We start from the raw sequence: 16,029 nt of genomic DNA on the forward strand, positions 1-16,029 counted from the left end.
GTAAATAAAACTAAGTCAAAACGCACGAAAGCTCCAAAGACAATTCAAAAGTGAAGAAATGTTAAATAAAAAATAACATACATTTGGATCCGCCGTGGTCTTTAGAAATGATGTGATAATATTTTCAGTGATGCATTCACACGAGCTGTCGAACTCGCGCAAATTAAAAATTATTTTTTAATTAGGGTTCAGAAAATTTGCAGTAAAGTGGAAACCCTAAGTCGTCTCTCAAGGAAATTGTTTTGGTAAAAATCGCTTATGATGACAGAAAATTAAAATGGGGTTTTGGATTTTAGTTGAATAATTAAAAAGGCAGAATATAAAATTGGAGTTAAAATTCGTAATTTAAAATTAACCAACCTAAGGTTAGGGTTCCATGGACGTCTTTCCTCGGATAAAAAGATATCAGAATCGTGATTGATTTTCAATTGAATCAGAATCCTTATTTCTAATTGACGACCCTCTCTAAGCGATCGCTTAGCATTTGATCAAATACGGTGCTTCAACTTATACAATCGCAGAGTATCAGCCCGTTTGATTTAAGGTCATAGGGTCAATCAATCTAATCATCAAATCTGATGATTAATCCTTTTCCATAATCGCAATCGCGAACCTCAGATTGAATATCCACGATCGCACGATATCAATCTGAGTTTGGAAGGGAAACAAAATTGATTTAAAATAAAGCGCATACCCTCAAGACTAATCCATGGAATCCGTTGCCCTTAGGTTGATTAAAAGGTTCTTAGCCTCGCATAGCTAAGGTAAACATGATTAAAAATTAAAATAAAATGAAAAGAAGAAGAAAAAGATGAAGAACGCGAAGAACGCTTCAGAGAAAGTGCTTTGATCCCAAAATGCGAAAATTACAGAATGAATAAAATGTTTCCTACTCTGCCGTCATAGACCCCTACCCAAAGCGGGTTAGGGTTCAGTTCTGATCGGCCCATCTTTCTAAAATACGAAATAAAATAAATAAAATAAACTAAAACTAAAACTTGGCTTTGGGCCACTTAAGCAATTGGGTTTTAATCTAAATTACAAGTCCAATAATAAAATAAAAATTCAGCAAAATGCGTCCAACTTGGCGTAAGAAATAGAACACCTTCCAGTCCGACTTGGGCTTCAAGCTCTGCATAAGGATTGTAGCCCTCTGTGTTATCTGAAAAACCCAACAAGAACAGAGTCAATCCGACAACTGTGGACCGAGATATTGCCAAAATACAGAAGTAACGTAAAGCTGAAAAATTCTGACGAAAATAAATTAAACCCAATCAAAAACTAAAAATCTAAATTAACTCAAAAGATCATTATTTTATTCAAATAAATCCTAAAAATACTAATCAAGAGTAACAAATAAGTGTAATAAAATATGAGTTATCAAATTCCCCCACACTTATCTTTTTGCACTCCGGGACAAAAACTAGAATAGAAAAAGAAAGCAAAGAAATAAGAAAAGAGTGAAGATCAATCTATCCTTCCTAATAATTAGCAAGTATACAAAAGATAACAAAAATCACAAGTCTTGAACAGATAAATCAACCAGGACAAAATTTCTCTAAACTCAAATCACAAGACCTGTCAATTTCAACTGCAACTGCTAACTACACAAAAATGGTTCCTCACAGGATGCTCTGCTCTCAATTTTCTTTCAAGTGTATCAGTTAATTCAGTATATCACTCAAATTAACTCAAGATAATCATCCTACAATAGGCTTGCTCAAGTTCTACTTCTCCACTGCTAATAACACATGCATGCACAAATCAAGAGGGCTTTATGTAGGGTTGTAATGGAGCTGAGGTAAAGGTATGGATGAATATGGAAGAGAAAGCTAAACACCCCAGAAATTTACAAAGAGCAAAAGTTAAGAACTAAACTAAGAACATAAAACAAGATAATGAAAATATAGAAATAAACATAATTTTTTTTCTTTTTGCTTTTTCTCTTTCTTTTTTTTGTTTTTATTTTTTTTTTTTTTAGAAACAATAATACAGACAAAATATCCAGATGGTTACCCCCACACTTAAACTTTGCACGTCTCGGGCAAACCCCCACACTTAAACAAAACTCTATAGTAAAACCAATGCTCAGTTAATCTCCAGGATGTGGAATTAATTGATTTTTCACTTAGGCTTGTAATGTGGCTAAGAAACAAAGGTGACGTAAGGCACAAAAGGGCTAACCAAGGGAATACAATGCAAGGATGGTATTTGGCTAAAGTGGGAAAGAAAAGAAAGAATGCCTCAATCATATTCATGCATGCAAGTGAAAAATGCAGTTTCAAAAAGAACAAGAGTAAGTTCTAGAGGACAACAATCAAGAGCCGAATCACACAAGAAAGAAAGATTGGCCTACAGATGAAGACCATGTCTACAGGCTCAAAACAGACTATGCTATCAAACACTGTGATCCAAGTCTACTTCATGTACCACTCAATAATTACCAGAAAGAAGAGAAAAATCTACCTATGAAAGTCAAAAACTAAAAGAAAGAAAGGAAAAGAAAAATAAAAATGCAAATAACAGAAAGAAAAGAAAAAGAGGGAAGAGAACTCCCTAAGGAGAATAAACAGCATCAAGTAGCTTGATTTCTTCCTCACTAGTTTAACACTTTCTTCAAGCAAAATGCGGTGCATGCACATGGAAGGGCTGATTTCCACATTATCTGCTAAAGTCCATCCAATTGCCTTCTTATTTTCTTTCAGCAATGTCAAAAGCTTTACCTCCTGCTCAGGTAGAAGGTTCTTGGCCACTATCACATGTAACTGCTCATTTTCCTCCAGATATGAATACTTCAAATGGTCAGGCAGAACCTTTAGTTCCAACTTAGGTGGCTGCTCAGTGGATGTGAGAAGTCTAGCGGGTGCAAGTTCTACAGAAAACACATTAACATCTATGCCTGCAATCAAATTCTCAGAAAAAGAATCATCAATAGTTTCAACAGGCAACTCAGAATTCAACTTCAATGCAGAATCACTGTGCAAATCATCATTCAATGCATGATTAACATCAGAACAGCACACCGCTATCTCTGCACAAACAGTACAATTACTACTATCGGTACAACCACATGACCGATCAAAATCAAGGAATGATGATAATTCTAGAAATTCAGCAGTTAAGTCAGCAGATATATCATCAACCATTTCATCAATTACATCCATACAGAAAACTGAATGCTCTTCCCTAGGAAATTTCATGGCATCAAAGATATTAAAATTTACCATGCTATCACCAAATTCCATTGAAAGAGTACCATCATGCACATCTATCTTAGTCCTAACAGTTTTCATGAAAGGTCTACCAAGTATAATTGTACTACTAGGAATCTCACCCTCCATCCCTAAGACATAGAAATCAGCAGAAAAAAATCAGATTGTTTACCCTAACTAATATATCTTCAACTACACCAGAAGGATGAACACTACTCTTGTTGGCTAACTGAACAACAATACTAGTAGCACACAAGGGACCAAGACCAAGAGACTTATACACAGATTCAGGCATAACATTAATGGAAGCTCCTAAGTCTAACATACAATCATGAAAAATAGAATTTCCAATAATGCAAGGGATAATAAATGTCCCTGGATCTTGGCACTTCTTGGGCATGGGCTGGATGAGTGCTGACACATTCTGGCTGACGCTGACTCGTTCATCTCCTTTCAGCCTCCTCTTGTTGGTGCACAACTCCTTCAGAAACTTAGCATATCTTGGAATTTGCTGAATCGCGTCCAAGAGTGGGATATTTACCTCTACTTTTCTGAAGGTGTCAAGAATCTCTTTATCTTGAGCTTTTGCTGCTTGCTTTTTAGACTGAGTGGCTCTTTGAGGAAAATGTAACGGGATGTGGACATCAGAAGTATCAGTAGTGTCACCTCCTTGAGATGACTCAACAGCAGATTGGTTTGGTTCCTCCAGTTGCTTGCCAGACCACAGAGAGATGGCACTAACATTGCCGGTTCCCTTTGGATTTGGAACTGTCTGTGATGGAAGGGAGCTGCCACTTGCTTGTTGATTCTGACTCATTGATGTTGCAAGTTGGCCAATCTGTGTTTGCAGATTCTGGATGGAAGACTCAGTCCTTTGCTGGAACTGCAGATTGTTAGTTTCCATATGCTTCACTAAATCCTCCAAAGAAGGACCATTGCTACTAGCTTGCTGCTTCATTGGCGGCTGCTGCATTGGCTGTGGAGGTGCAAATTGTTGAAAATTTTGCCTCTGCTGTGAAGGTGCAAACTGCTGCCTTGCTGGAATGGTGCACTTTGCTGGTTCTGATTCCAATTGAGAATGGATTGTTTTGCTGCTGCATCTGCTGGTATTGTGGCTTTGTAGGAAAAACTGCAGCAACAGACTGATCAACTTGGAAACCACTGTCTTGTAGAGAAGGACAAGCATCCGTGGGGTGAGAAGGATCACAGCAGATGCCACACAGGTTGCTTATATGTTGAGTAGAAGGTTGCACAGTCTGTGTTACTGCCAATTGCCTCACCATTGATGTCAGCTCATCAAGTTTGTTCTCCATTCTCTGGTTATCTGTGCTTGATGCTCCTGCTGCTGCCACTGTTGGATTTTGCATTGGAGGAGTTTGCACTTGGAACACTGCATTGTTGTTTGGTCTAGTGCCAAATTGTTGAGCATTAGCCGCTATCTCAGTAATCAACTCTTTTTCCTCATCAGGTGTTTTATTGCTCAGGACTCCTCCACTAGCTGCATCTAAAAGGTTCCTATCCATAGGCAGCAATCCTTCATAGAAGTAAACAATCAAGAGATTGTCTGGAATCTGATGGTGTGGGCAGCTTGCACAAAGCCTTTTAAACCGCTCCCAATACTCATGCATGTTCTCCCCATTAGCCTGCCTTATGTCACTGATCTCCTTTCTGATTGAGGTGGCCCTGGATGAAGGGAAGAACTTCTCAAGAAACAATCTTGACATGTCATTCCAGCTTACAATGGAGGAAGGTGGCAAGTAGTACAGCCAATCCTTAGCTCCACTGTCCAAAGAGAAAGGAAAAGCACGCAGCTTGATTTGCTCCTCATCCACCCCTGTTGGCTTAATAGTGCTGCAGACTATGTGAAATTCCTTCAGATGCTTGTGAGTATCCTCACCTGCAAGACTTCCCAAGTGTATCAGTCCAGACTTAAGCTCAAAAGGTACAACAGGATTAGCATAACGAATACACAGGGGCTGCTCGTTATCAACATTAGGAGCAGCCAATTGCTTAAGTGTTCTATCACCCATGATTTCAGAATCAAATAAATTACCAAACGAATAGACACTATGTAAAGGACTCGAACAAACAGACTCAACAGACTCGGACTCAACAGACTCGGACTCAACAGACTCAGACTCTAAGGTATGCTCAGGAACAGCTCTACTGTAAGTCAACCTACGAGCTCTACTAGCAGCATGCAATGATCTCTCTATCTCAGGGTCATATGCATATAAATCATCAACACTGGTGGTACTCCTAGTCATGCATAATAGGTAAAGGCATACAGTAGTAAAATCACAAAACATACACGATAGGACACAAAAAATTTGCCGAAAATAGCAAACAGAAGCAAAATAAATCTACTAAAAATATCAAATGACCTCAGAATGCTATGGGACCAACTCTCCTAAACTCTAATTGACCCTACGGACTCAAAAATCAAATAAAAGTTTTTCAAAATATAAAATAAAATAGTAAACGAAGGAATTTGGCAAAACCAGGGCCTGATTCGTGAAGCATAACATCACGAGTTTTGATAGGGATAATCGTCTCCTTCAGCTCACCAATTTTCAGAGGGATCAGAGCAAGTTGAACAAGTTCAGAAATACCCGATACGTCCTGAAATGACAAAGAAACAGCAAAAACGGTTAGTAAACGACAGAATTTTGCAAAAATAAGGGTCACCCTATCCCGCTTTGGGCATGACTTATGCTCAGAAGGTCGAGTTCCTTTGGGAATAGAACTTTCGAAGCCTATCTCTCAAACAAAAGTTTTACTGATTTCCCCAAATTTGCCCAAAACTGCCCAAAACGTAAACCATAATGCAAAAAATTCAAAAACTGAGAAAAGATGCCTGTGCAGAATCAAATTTCGATGTAGAATCAAAGGTGAAGAAATCAGAATCAGAAACACAAACGAGTACAAACGCAGAAACAAGACAGATGCGCAAACATAATTTTTTTTTTTTAGAAACAGAAACGAAAATTAAAGAAGAAGAAGAAGATGATCAAATTTAGAAAACGATTTAGACCGATGCAATTTCCCCAGCAACGACGCCAAATTTGACACGAGTTGTCGAACTCGCGCAAATTAAAAATTATTTTTTATTAGGGTTCAGAAAATTTGTAGTAAAGTGGAAACCCTGAGTCGTCTCTCAAGGAAATTGTTTTGGTAAAAATCGCTTATGATGACAGAAAATTAAAAGGGGGGTTTTGGATTTTGATTGAATAATTAAAAAGTCAGAATATAAATTTGGAATAAAAATTTGTAATTAAAAATTAACCAACCTAAGGTTAGGGTTCCATGGACGTCTTTCCTCGGATAAAAAATGTCAGAATCGTGATTGATTGTCAATTGAATCAGAATCCTTATTTCCAATTGACGACCCTTTCTAAGCGATCGCTTAGCATTTGATCAAATACGGTGCTTCTACTCATAAAATCGCAGAGTATCAGCCCGTTTGATGATCTTCAGAAGCTTCTGAATAGTGTGGGCATCATATTTGACTTTCTTGCCTCTCACCCAACTAACAAAAGCCCTCTTACTACCCTCATCACCATTGTAGGCATTGGCATAGAATTCTCGTGCTATGGCTGGCCTGCTGTCGACGAGGATATCACCAAAGGTCACCCATTCCCTAGTTTGCAGCTGGGACTGGAACTCTGGGTACTCATCCTTGTCCAGGACAAACTTCCTTTCCTGGACAAATGGCCTGGAAGAGGTCTTGGCAGTGTAACGGGCCTCATGCTCCGCACTCTTCCAGAAATGGGCATCATATGTAGGTGGAGGGGTGTAGGCTCAGATCCTGATATAGTGGGTTGCCTCCCACTCAGCGCGTGTTTAACGTCGTGAGCCTAACAGGTATTGTAACACCCTATTTTTTTACTAGCTGTTGTGTTACATTGCTTGTACTTATATGTTACTTCGGGAGCTTAATCACAGCGGAATAAATTTCGTCTTCGACTACTACTAATTAGATGGCTGCTTAAGTGTCTTATGCGGATGGTGACTTATCCTACCATAAAGGCTTGGTCTTAATTAATCTAAGTCATATAATTTGAAACCTTTAAGATTTCTTATGAAAACGTTCCTTGCATAGGTTTCTCTTTCACTTATTGTTACGTCCGTATAAGGGTAAGGTTTCTCACACTAATTCCAATCATATTAGCTAGAATTATAAGACGTCTAAAGTTTAATCATGATAACCTCAAAGTATGATAGTTAGGTACAGTCATCCAAAAGTAAGTACTACTACTCAATGTCTAGAGATCCAACCAAAAGCTAATAACATCCTAACATCTCATCCAAAACGAAATACATAGCGTGCACATATAACTTGTTACGAACTAATTTAATACAGTCATCCGACAATAAACGTAATGCATCTTTCCTTACTTCCGGGCGTACTAGTCGCTTGACATCCTTTACCCACATCTTCATTCTTGGCTTTTACCTGAAAGGGATTCCCCAAAGAGGGGTGAGATTGGGGGTCTCAGTAAGGACTCACAGTTGGAGCAACCTCCAAACCATGATGCTTACTCCTGCAACTGTCATATAATAACATATACAATAATAGAATGGAGAACATTTGAAACATAGTTTGGAAAATAATCATGCTTTCATTTCATCATACCAATCCTGCCATGGAAATTACTCTCCATGGTCTTACGGACGAATACCTAGGGTCCTCGTCAGGTTGCCTCTGTGGTATTAGTGCACAGGCCATTATAATACAACTTGCATGAACAAAACATTAGTTCCAGACAGCCAAACATATCATGTACAGCATCATACAACAAATTGCAATCATACCACACTTTAACATAAAGGGGTGGCAACCATAGGGAAACCACTACAACAACCGTAAATCACTTATTCAATAGTCTTGTCTTATCACTTCCCAAGAGTTCAAGGTGGTTCTGGTCCTTTCTTGTTCCTTTGGTTCGGCCTAATAACATAACCATCCTTAGTACATAGTTCTAAAATTAAAGATCTAAACTTAATATTCCTCTTGACATAGGTTCGGCCCTTTTAGATGAAATGCCTTAGGAGATGATTTTCACTAGTTGTTCTCATGCATAGGTCCTATACATTTCGGCCATACATCATGATACTCAAGAAAACATTCACAAATTTCTTTTCTAAGCTTGTTAGGGTTCGGCCATTTAGGGGTGTATACCTAGAGGAAATTTTTGATAACATGTTCATGGCCTAAATGCTCATATAAAATGGTTGATCCTTAAATCAAACTTTAGACTATACTTCCCTATACATCACATTCGGCCATTTTAGGTTTAGGTTGTTTAGCCAATGTTTTGAAGATTTGGAGAGTGCATGCATATCATTTAAGTTCGGCCATGTAGAGATGGTATACATAGGAGATGATTTCTAGGATGATAGATGCATGCATGGCTTTATTAGTCCAAGATCTAGTCATGTAGAGTGGTTAGGGTTCATTCTACTAGCTTGAAGATATGAGGTCTTACCTTAATGATGATAATACAACTTTATCTAATGCTTCACACTTGATCTTCAAGGAGCCTTGAGTTGAGAGTTGCTTCCAACAACCTCTTGGTCTCTTGCTACACAAAGAGAGTGGAAACTTAGGGATCCTTAGTCTATACCAAACGAAATGAGGTGAAGCCTTTACCTTACCTATGTGGGTGAAGACAAGAGGGTTTGGAGAGCTTAGAATAATTTTGAGATGATCCTAGGTCCTTGAACTTGCTGTGGCCGAGGCTTAGGAGTAGAGAAGGATGAAGTGTTTGAGTATTTTACTTGCTTGGTTTGTTTGGGAAAGGGATGGCCGAAGCCAAGGCGTGAGGGAGAAGGATTCTTTGTCTTGATGCTTAGTGCTTCACGGCCTTAGGGGGAGGAGGAAGCTCTTTGCTTGTTCTTTTATTCAAGCCTAGCCATCATTTCCTTGGGGTATTAGGTTAGAGGTGCTTGAGTGTTACTTGAGAGTGTGGAGGAAGTTATTCACATGCATTGGTGGGTGAGTGAGTGATGCTTGAGTGTGAGAAATCTTTCCTTGTCTTTGTTGATGGAATGGCCGAACATGTGAAGGGAGAAGAGATGGTTGTTCTTTGTGACCTTTGCATGTATTACACTTGGCATTGGTTTGGTCTTGGTGAGAGATTTTGAGTGAGAGAAAAGCAATCCTTGCTTGCCTTAGTTGATGGCTGTGACATAGGGGGAAAGAGGGAAGATATTTTCCTAATTTTTTATTCAAGTCTATTCATGATGAAAGCTCATAACTCAAGGAGGGTTGAGTGTGAATTTGAACTAGGGTTTCCTTGCTTCCTTTGTTGTTTGGCCGAGGTTGAGAGGAAGAGAAGAGTTTGGTCATGTGACTCCTTGGTGACCGTGTGTGCCTAGGGAGAAGGGAGACTTGATCTTGTAAGGTGTCATGCATGGCTTGAGTGTGTAAGAAGAAAGCTTCCTTTTCTTGTCATGTGTGCGTCCTCCAAGGTAGCTTAAGGGAAAGTAGTGTTGCTTTTGGTTAAAGTAAGTCACATGCATTGGTTAGGTTTGGAGTGTTTCTTACACAAACTCCTTCATCACTTTTCCTTCCTTATTTAGCGCCTAGGGGAATGTGAACACAACTTCCTTTCCTTCTCTCCTTGTCATGGCCTAAGTTATCATGTGGGGAGGTGTAACTTCATACAAATTCTTCCTATCATGTGTTGCCACCTCATCTAGGGCTTATCTTTGAATTGGATTGGGCTTGTTGGTGTTTTCGGCCCAATAGTGTTGATGGAGAGGTTTGATCATTAGTAAATGGGCTTAGGCTTTGTTTGAGTGGTGTGGGCTTGGGTCTTTATGTACTTACTAATTGGGCCATTCCTTATTCAATTCATAAAATGGGCTTGCATTGCTTTGGGCTTATATCCTTTCTCACTTGATCTTAACTTATTTATATTCTTAAGCGGGTTGGGCTATGACATTGTTTGGGCTTTAAACCACATTGGGTTAAGTTACTACTTATCTTAATTAGAGTGGGTTCTAACTTAGGACTAATTTTTGCTTTTCAAAGCTAATCGTTCACTGAATATGGGCTTGACCCTCTTTGATTCCATTTCATTAAACTAATTTTGATTACATGATTTTTGGGTTATTACAGGTATGATCTAGCTTATCTCCAACAAGGCAACTGAAATCAGTTGCCTATCCACAGCATATCCTATGTAAAGTTTCAATCTCTGACCATTTACAGTAAAACTCTGGTCAAAATCCCAAGCACAAATCTCCACCGCTCCATAAGGCTTCATGCTCTTAACTACAAATGGTCCAGACCATCTGGACTTCAGCTTCCCTGGAAACAATTTCAACCCGGAGTTGAATAACAGCACCTGATCTCCCACCTTAAAATCCCTGGGTGTGATCTTCCTGTCATGCCATAGCTTGGTCTTCTCCTTGTATAGGCTGGCACTCTCATAAACAGACAGACGGAATTCATCCAGTTCATCCAATTGCAGTAGTCTCTTTTCTCACCTGCTGCCTTGGAGTCAAAGTTTAAGAACTTGACAGCCCATAATGCTCTATGCTCCAATCCAACAGGCAAATGACATGTTTTCTCAAACAACAACTGAAATGGAGACATTCCAATAGGAGTCTTGAATGCTGTCCTATATGCCCACAAGGTGTCATCATGTTTCTTGGACCATTGAGTCCTAGCATTCCCAACAGTTTTCTCCAATATTCTTTTAAGTTCCCTGTTGGAAATCTCAACCTGACCACAAGTCTGAGGGTGGTACAGAGTACTTATTTTGTGCCTCACTCCATACTTGGCAAGAACAGCTTCAACAAACCTGTTATCAAAATGGGTTCCCCCATCACTTATTATGGCTCTTGGAACTCCAAATCTCACAAATATGTTCTTCTTTAGGAATGCTATCACAACCCGAGCATCATTTGTTTGTGTGGCTATGGCTTCAACCCACTTCGACACATAATCAATTGCCACCAGGATATACTTGTTAGAGTAGGAAGAGGGAAAAGGTCCCATGAAATCCATACCCCAGACATCAAAGAACTCCAGCTCCAGTATATTATTCAAAGGCATCTCTCATGTCTCCTGGAGATGTTCCCAGTTCTCTGGCAGTTGTCAGATGCTTCCACATACTTTCTGGCATCCTTGTACAATGTGGGCCAGTAAAAGCCACTCATCAAAACCTTGGCTGCTGTTCTCTCACCTGCAAAGTAGCCACCATAGGCTGAACCATGACAGTGCCATAAGACACTCTTTTGCTCCTCTTTTGGAACGCATCTTCTGATTACTCCATTGGAACATCTATAGAAGAGGTATGGTTCATCCCAGATGTATCTCCTCACATCATGCAAAAATTTCTTCCGCTGCTGGTAAGTGAAATCCTTTGGCATGGCTCCAGCAGCTCTGTAGTTAGCAAAATCAGCAAACCATGGTGGGGTGTCAACAGACAAGACTTGATTATGCACCAACTGGGAAACAATGCTTATGGCCAGTATTTGCTCATCAAGGAACTCTTCCTTGATCACCACCTCTGTACCCTCTTGTAAATGTGTCTCTGTGATCCTGGATAAGTGATCAGCCACCAAGTTCTCCACTCCATTTTTGTCTTTGATCTCTACTTCAAACTCTTGCAGAAGTAACATTCATCGGGGTAACCTGGGCTTAGTATCCTGCTTTGTTAACAAATACTTCAAAGCTGCATGGTCAGTGTAAACAATAACCTTGGACCCTAGCAGATATGACCTGAATTTGTCAAATGCATACACTATTGCCAATAACTCTTTCTCTGTAGTAGCATAATTCTTTTGTGCCTCATTAAGAATTTTACTGGCATAGTAAATGACATGCAATAGTTTATCCTTCCTTTGGCCTAAGACTACCCCCATAGCATAATCACTGGCATCACACATAAGTTCAAATGGTAATGAAAAATCAGGTGCCATGATTATAGGTGCAGTGATCAACTTGTCTTTCAACACATTAAATGCATGCAAGCAGTCATCAGTAAACAGAAATTCTTGATCTTTTCCTAACAGCTTGCACAATGGTTTTGCAATTTTTGAAAAATCTTTAATAAAACGACGGTAAAAACCAGCATGTCCTAGAAAACTCCTCACACCTTTAACATTTATGGGAGTGGGTAGTTTCTCAATAACAGAGATCTTGGCCTTATCTACTTCAATCCCTCTGTTGGACACTTTGTGTCCCAAAACAATACCCTATGTCACCATGAAGTGACATTTCTCCCAATTTAGCACAAGATTGCAATCTTGGCATCTTTTCAAAACATTGTCCAAGTTTTCTAAACATGCATCAAAAGTAGGACCAAACACAGAAAAATCATCCATGAAAATCTCAATGCACCTTTCTACCATGTCAGAGAATATGGAAAGCATGCACCTTTGAAAAGTTGCTGGTGCATTGCATAGGCCAAAAGGCATCCTCCGGTATGCAAAGATTCCATAGGGGCAAGTGAATGCAGTCTTCTCCTGATCTTCCGGAGCCACAACTATCTGGTTGTAGCCCGAGTATCCATCCAGAAAACAGTAGAAAGCATGTCCTGCCAATCTTTCCAGCATCTGGTCCAGGAATGGAATAGGGAAATGGTCCTTCTGGTGGTTGCTTTATTGAGTCTCCTGTAGTCAACACACATCCTCCAGCCAGTGACTGTTCTTGTAGGGATCAGTTCATTATTCTCATTCCTAACCACAGTCATCCCTCCTTTCTTAGGCACTGTCTGAACTGGACTCACCCATGCACTATCTGAAATAGGATAAATCATCCCAGCATCAAGCAACTTCACCACCTCTTTCCTTACTACCTCCTTCAGAGTGGGATTAAGTCTTCTTTGTGGTTGCCTTACTGGTTTGACTTCTTCCTCCATCAATATCTTGTGAGTGCAGAAGGAAGGGTTGATACCCTTAAGATCTGAAAATGACCAGCCCATGGCTGTCTTGTTCTTCTTGAGTACCTCAACCAACTTCACTTCCTCCCCTTCAGACAAGAATGCATTTATAATGGCTGGGTATGTTTGATCATCCCCAAGGAACACATACTTCAGATTAGAAGGTAGTTCTTTCAGTTCCACCTTAGGTGCTCCCTTAGGAATGTCATCCACCTTCTTTTCAAGCTCTTCAACTACTGGTTCCTCCTGATAAAATTCCCCACTCATCTCATCCTTACTTTTGTCTTCCTCTAACAACAGGTCCTCTTCTCCTTTCACTTCCTCCACAACCTCCTGTATGATATCTATCCTGAAACAATCCTCCACATCAACAGGATGTTTAATGGCTTCAAACACATCAATTGTAACTGTCTCTTCATTCACCCTTAGCATTAGCTTCCCTTGTTCAACATCAATCAGGGATCTAGCAGTTGCTAAGAATGGCCTCCCTAGAAGTAGAGGGCTTTCAGTATCTTCTTCCTCCATATCTAGAATCACAAAGTCCACTGGAAAAATGAACTTATCCACCTTAACCAGAACATCTTCAACCACACCTTCCGGTCTCTTGATGGATCTGTCTGCAAGATGCAGAATAAGATTGGTATCCTTCAAGGTGTTGATTCCCAAAGCTCTACATACAGTCAATGGCATCAAGTTAATGCTGGCCCCCAAATCACAGAGTGCCTTCCCTACTTCCACATCTCCAATGGCAATAGGGATGCTGAAACTTCCTGGATCTTTTAATTTTGGTGGAAGCTTCTTCTGGATCAGGGCACTACACTCTTCTGTTAAGGCCACTGTCTCACCATCCTTCAATTTCCTCTTCTTAGACAGAAGATCTTTCATGAATTTGGCATAGTGAGGCATATTCTCCAAGGCCTCAGCAAATGGAATGTTAATCTGTAACTTCTTGAAAATATCCAGAAACCTTGCATAGTGCTGCTTCTGGATTTCCTGCTTCAACCGTTGAGGGTAAGGCACTTTAGCATATGGAGATAGGTTGATTGGCTGGTCCTGCTTGTCAGCCATCTTCTTCTTCTCCCACTTCATCAACTTCTGGGGTGAAGAACTCTTGTCAACCACTACCTCTTCTTCTTTCTTCTTTTCCTCAACTTTTTTTTCTTATCATTTTCAACCACAACATCCTCAACAACAACTTCCTCCTTACTTTTCTTTTCTCCCACTTTCTTCTCATCCACTTTCTTGTCCACCGGTTGTAGCACAAGCCCACTTCTTGTAATAATGGACTTGCAGTGCTTCTTTGGATTCACCATAGTATCACCAGGGAACTTTCCCTGTGGCCTCTCAGCTATCTGTCTAGACAACTGACCAATCTGTGTTTCCAAATTCAGTATTAATTCTTCCTGGTTTCTGAATGCAGTCTTGGTCTCTTGCATGAAAGCAGAAGTTTCTTCCCTGAAAGAATTTGACCCCTGAATGTAATCTTGAGTAGTCTTTGATAACTGGGCAAAAGCTTTCTCCCATGCAGAAGCATCACCTTGCTGTGATGAATGTGGTGGTGGAGGATGTAGTGGAGGATTCAACTGATGGTTGGAACTGTAACTGAACCCTGGGTGTTGATTCTTGTTCTTCCATGGTGGCACATAGACATTTCGCCCCTGGTTGTTAAGGTTCCTCTGGTTGTTGTGGTCATAACATACTCCATTTACTTCTGCTTGTTCAGCATACCCTCCATAGTCACAATCATCAGTAACATGGCTTTTCCCACAAATGGCACACACAGAATTAGTGTCCACAGAAGCAACCTTCTGAGAAGAAAGCTGCTTGGTGAGAGTATCTAGTTGTTGTTGTTGTTTTTCTGAACTTGCTGCAACTGGTCATTCCTGGCTAATAAAGCATCATAGCCATCAAGTTTAATAATTCCTGTCCTTCTGTCACTCACCGGAGCATTGTCAAACTCCTGAGATGCTAGAGACTCAAAGATGTCAAGGGCTTCCTGAGGGGTCTTGGTTGTCAATGAACCACCTGCTGTGGCATTCACCAATGTCCTGGTGTTGGTTGTCAACCCTTGGAGGAATATTGCTGCTTGATTCCACACTTCTATTCCATGTTGTGGACATTTCCTCAAGAGTGTCTTGAACCTCTCCCAGGCCTCATAGATAGACTCTGACTCCTTTTGCTTGAATCCTGTGATCTCATCCTTCAACTTTGCCCTCTTGGATGCTGAAAAGAATCTGGCCAAGAACTTGGTTTGCAGATCATCCCAAGTTGTAATGCTCCCTTGTGGTAATGACTGTAGCCATCTCCTGGCATCATCCTTCAGTGAATGAGTAAAGAGCCTCAACAGAATGGCATCTCTGGTCACTCCATTGATTTTCACAGTGTCACTCAACAGCAAAAAATTCTCAATATGCAGGTATGGATCCTCTACACTTGTTCCAGCAAACTGTTCTTTCTGCACCAATTGTACTAATGCAGGCTTCAATTCAAAATTATTGGGCCTTACTGTAGGTCGAACCACACTTCCAATGGGTGGAATGACAGCAGGAGCCATGTAATCTCCTAGTGTCCTATGTGGTGGTTGCACATGATTTTCTGCCGTGATCTCTTCTTCTTGTACTGTAGTACTTGGTTCACCACTTGGTTCACCCCTTTCTTGTAACTTCCTTCTCCTGGCTTCCCTCTTGTTTCTTCTGATTGTCCTTTCTAATTCTGGATCAAACAACAGAGAGTTTTGATCAATAGTACCTCGCATACACCAGAATTAAAATGGAACAAAAATCCATACAATAAATATAAAATGCTGAAAATAAAAGATTCAATCTCAACAACTAATGGTATATGTCAATGTTGAAAAACAAATCCCCGGCAACGACGCCAAAAACTTGTTGTTGATTTAGCAAGTGTACTAGTCAAAC

The 16,029-nt window shown here is 40.1% G+C and overlaps 1 protein-coding gene, 1 non-coding gene and 1 pseudogene across 2 annotated transcripts; 1 reads left to right on the forward strand and 2 right to left on the reverse strand.

Annotated features, from left to right (window-relative positions):
* Positions 1-10,345: 10,345 nt before the first annotated feature.
* Positions 10,346-14,179, reverse strand: LOC133285539 (uncharacterized; annotated as a pseudogene).
* A 53-nt stretch (positions 14,180-14,232) lies between these two features.
* Positions 14,233-15,866, reverse strand: LOC133285540 (uncharacterized). Its single transcript, XM_061482779.1, has 3 exons — positions 15,406-15,866; positions 14,976-15,324; positions 14,233-14,931 (listed from the first exon to the last, which is right to left on the reverse strand). Exons 1-3 carry the CDS (start codon positions 15,864-15,866, stop codon positions 14,233-14,235), a joined length of 1,509 nt encoding a protein of 502 aa, XP_061338763.1.
* LOC133285541 (small nucleolar RNA R71) lies at positions 15,214-15,320 on the forward strand. Its single transcript, XR_009748021.1, has one exon. It is a non-coding gene; the product is annotated as a small nucleolar RNA R71 (small nucleolar RNA).
* Positions 15,867-16,029: the final 163 nt, after the last annotated feature.

The sequence above is a fragment of the Gastrolobium bilobum genome, unplaced genomic scaffold (genome assembly GCF_033153095.1).
Source record: "Gastrolobium bilobum isolate Gb01-03AN ecotype WA unplaced genomic scaffold, APGP_CSIRO_Gbil_v1 utg27876, whole genome shotgun sequence".
NCBI classification, from domain to species: domain Eukaryota; kingdom Viridiplantae; phylum Streptophyta; class Magnoliopsida; order Fabales; family Fabaceae; genus Gastrolobium; species Gastrolobium bilobum.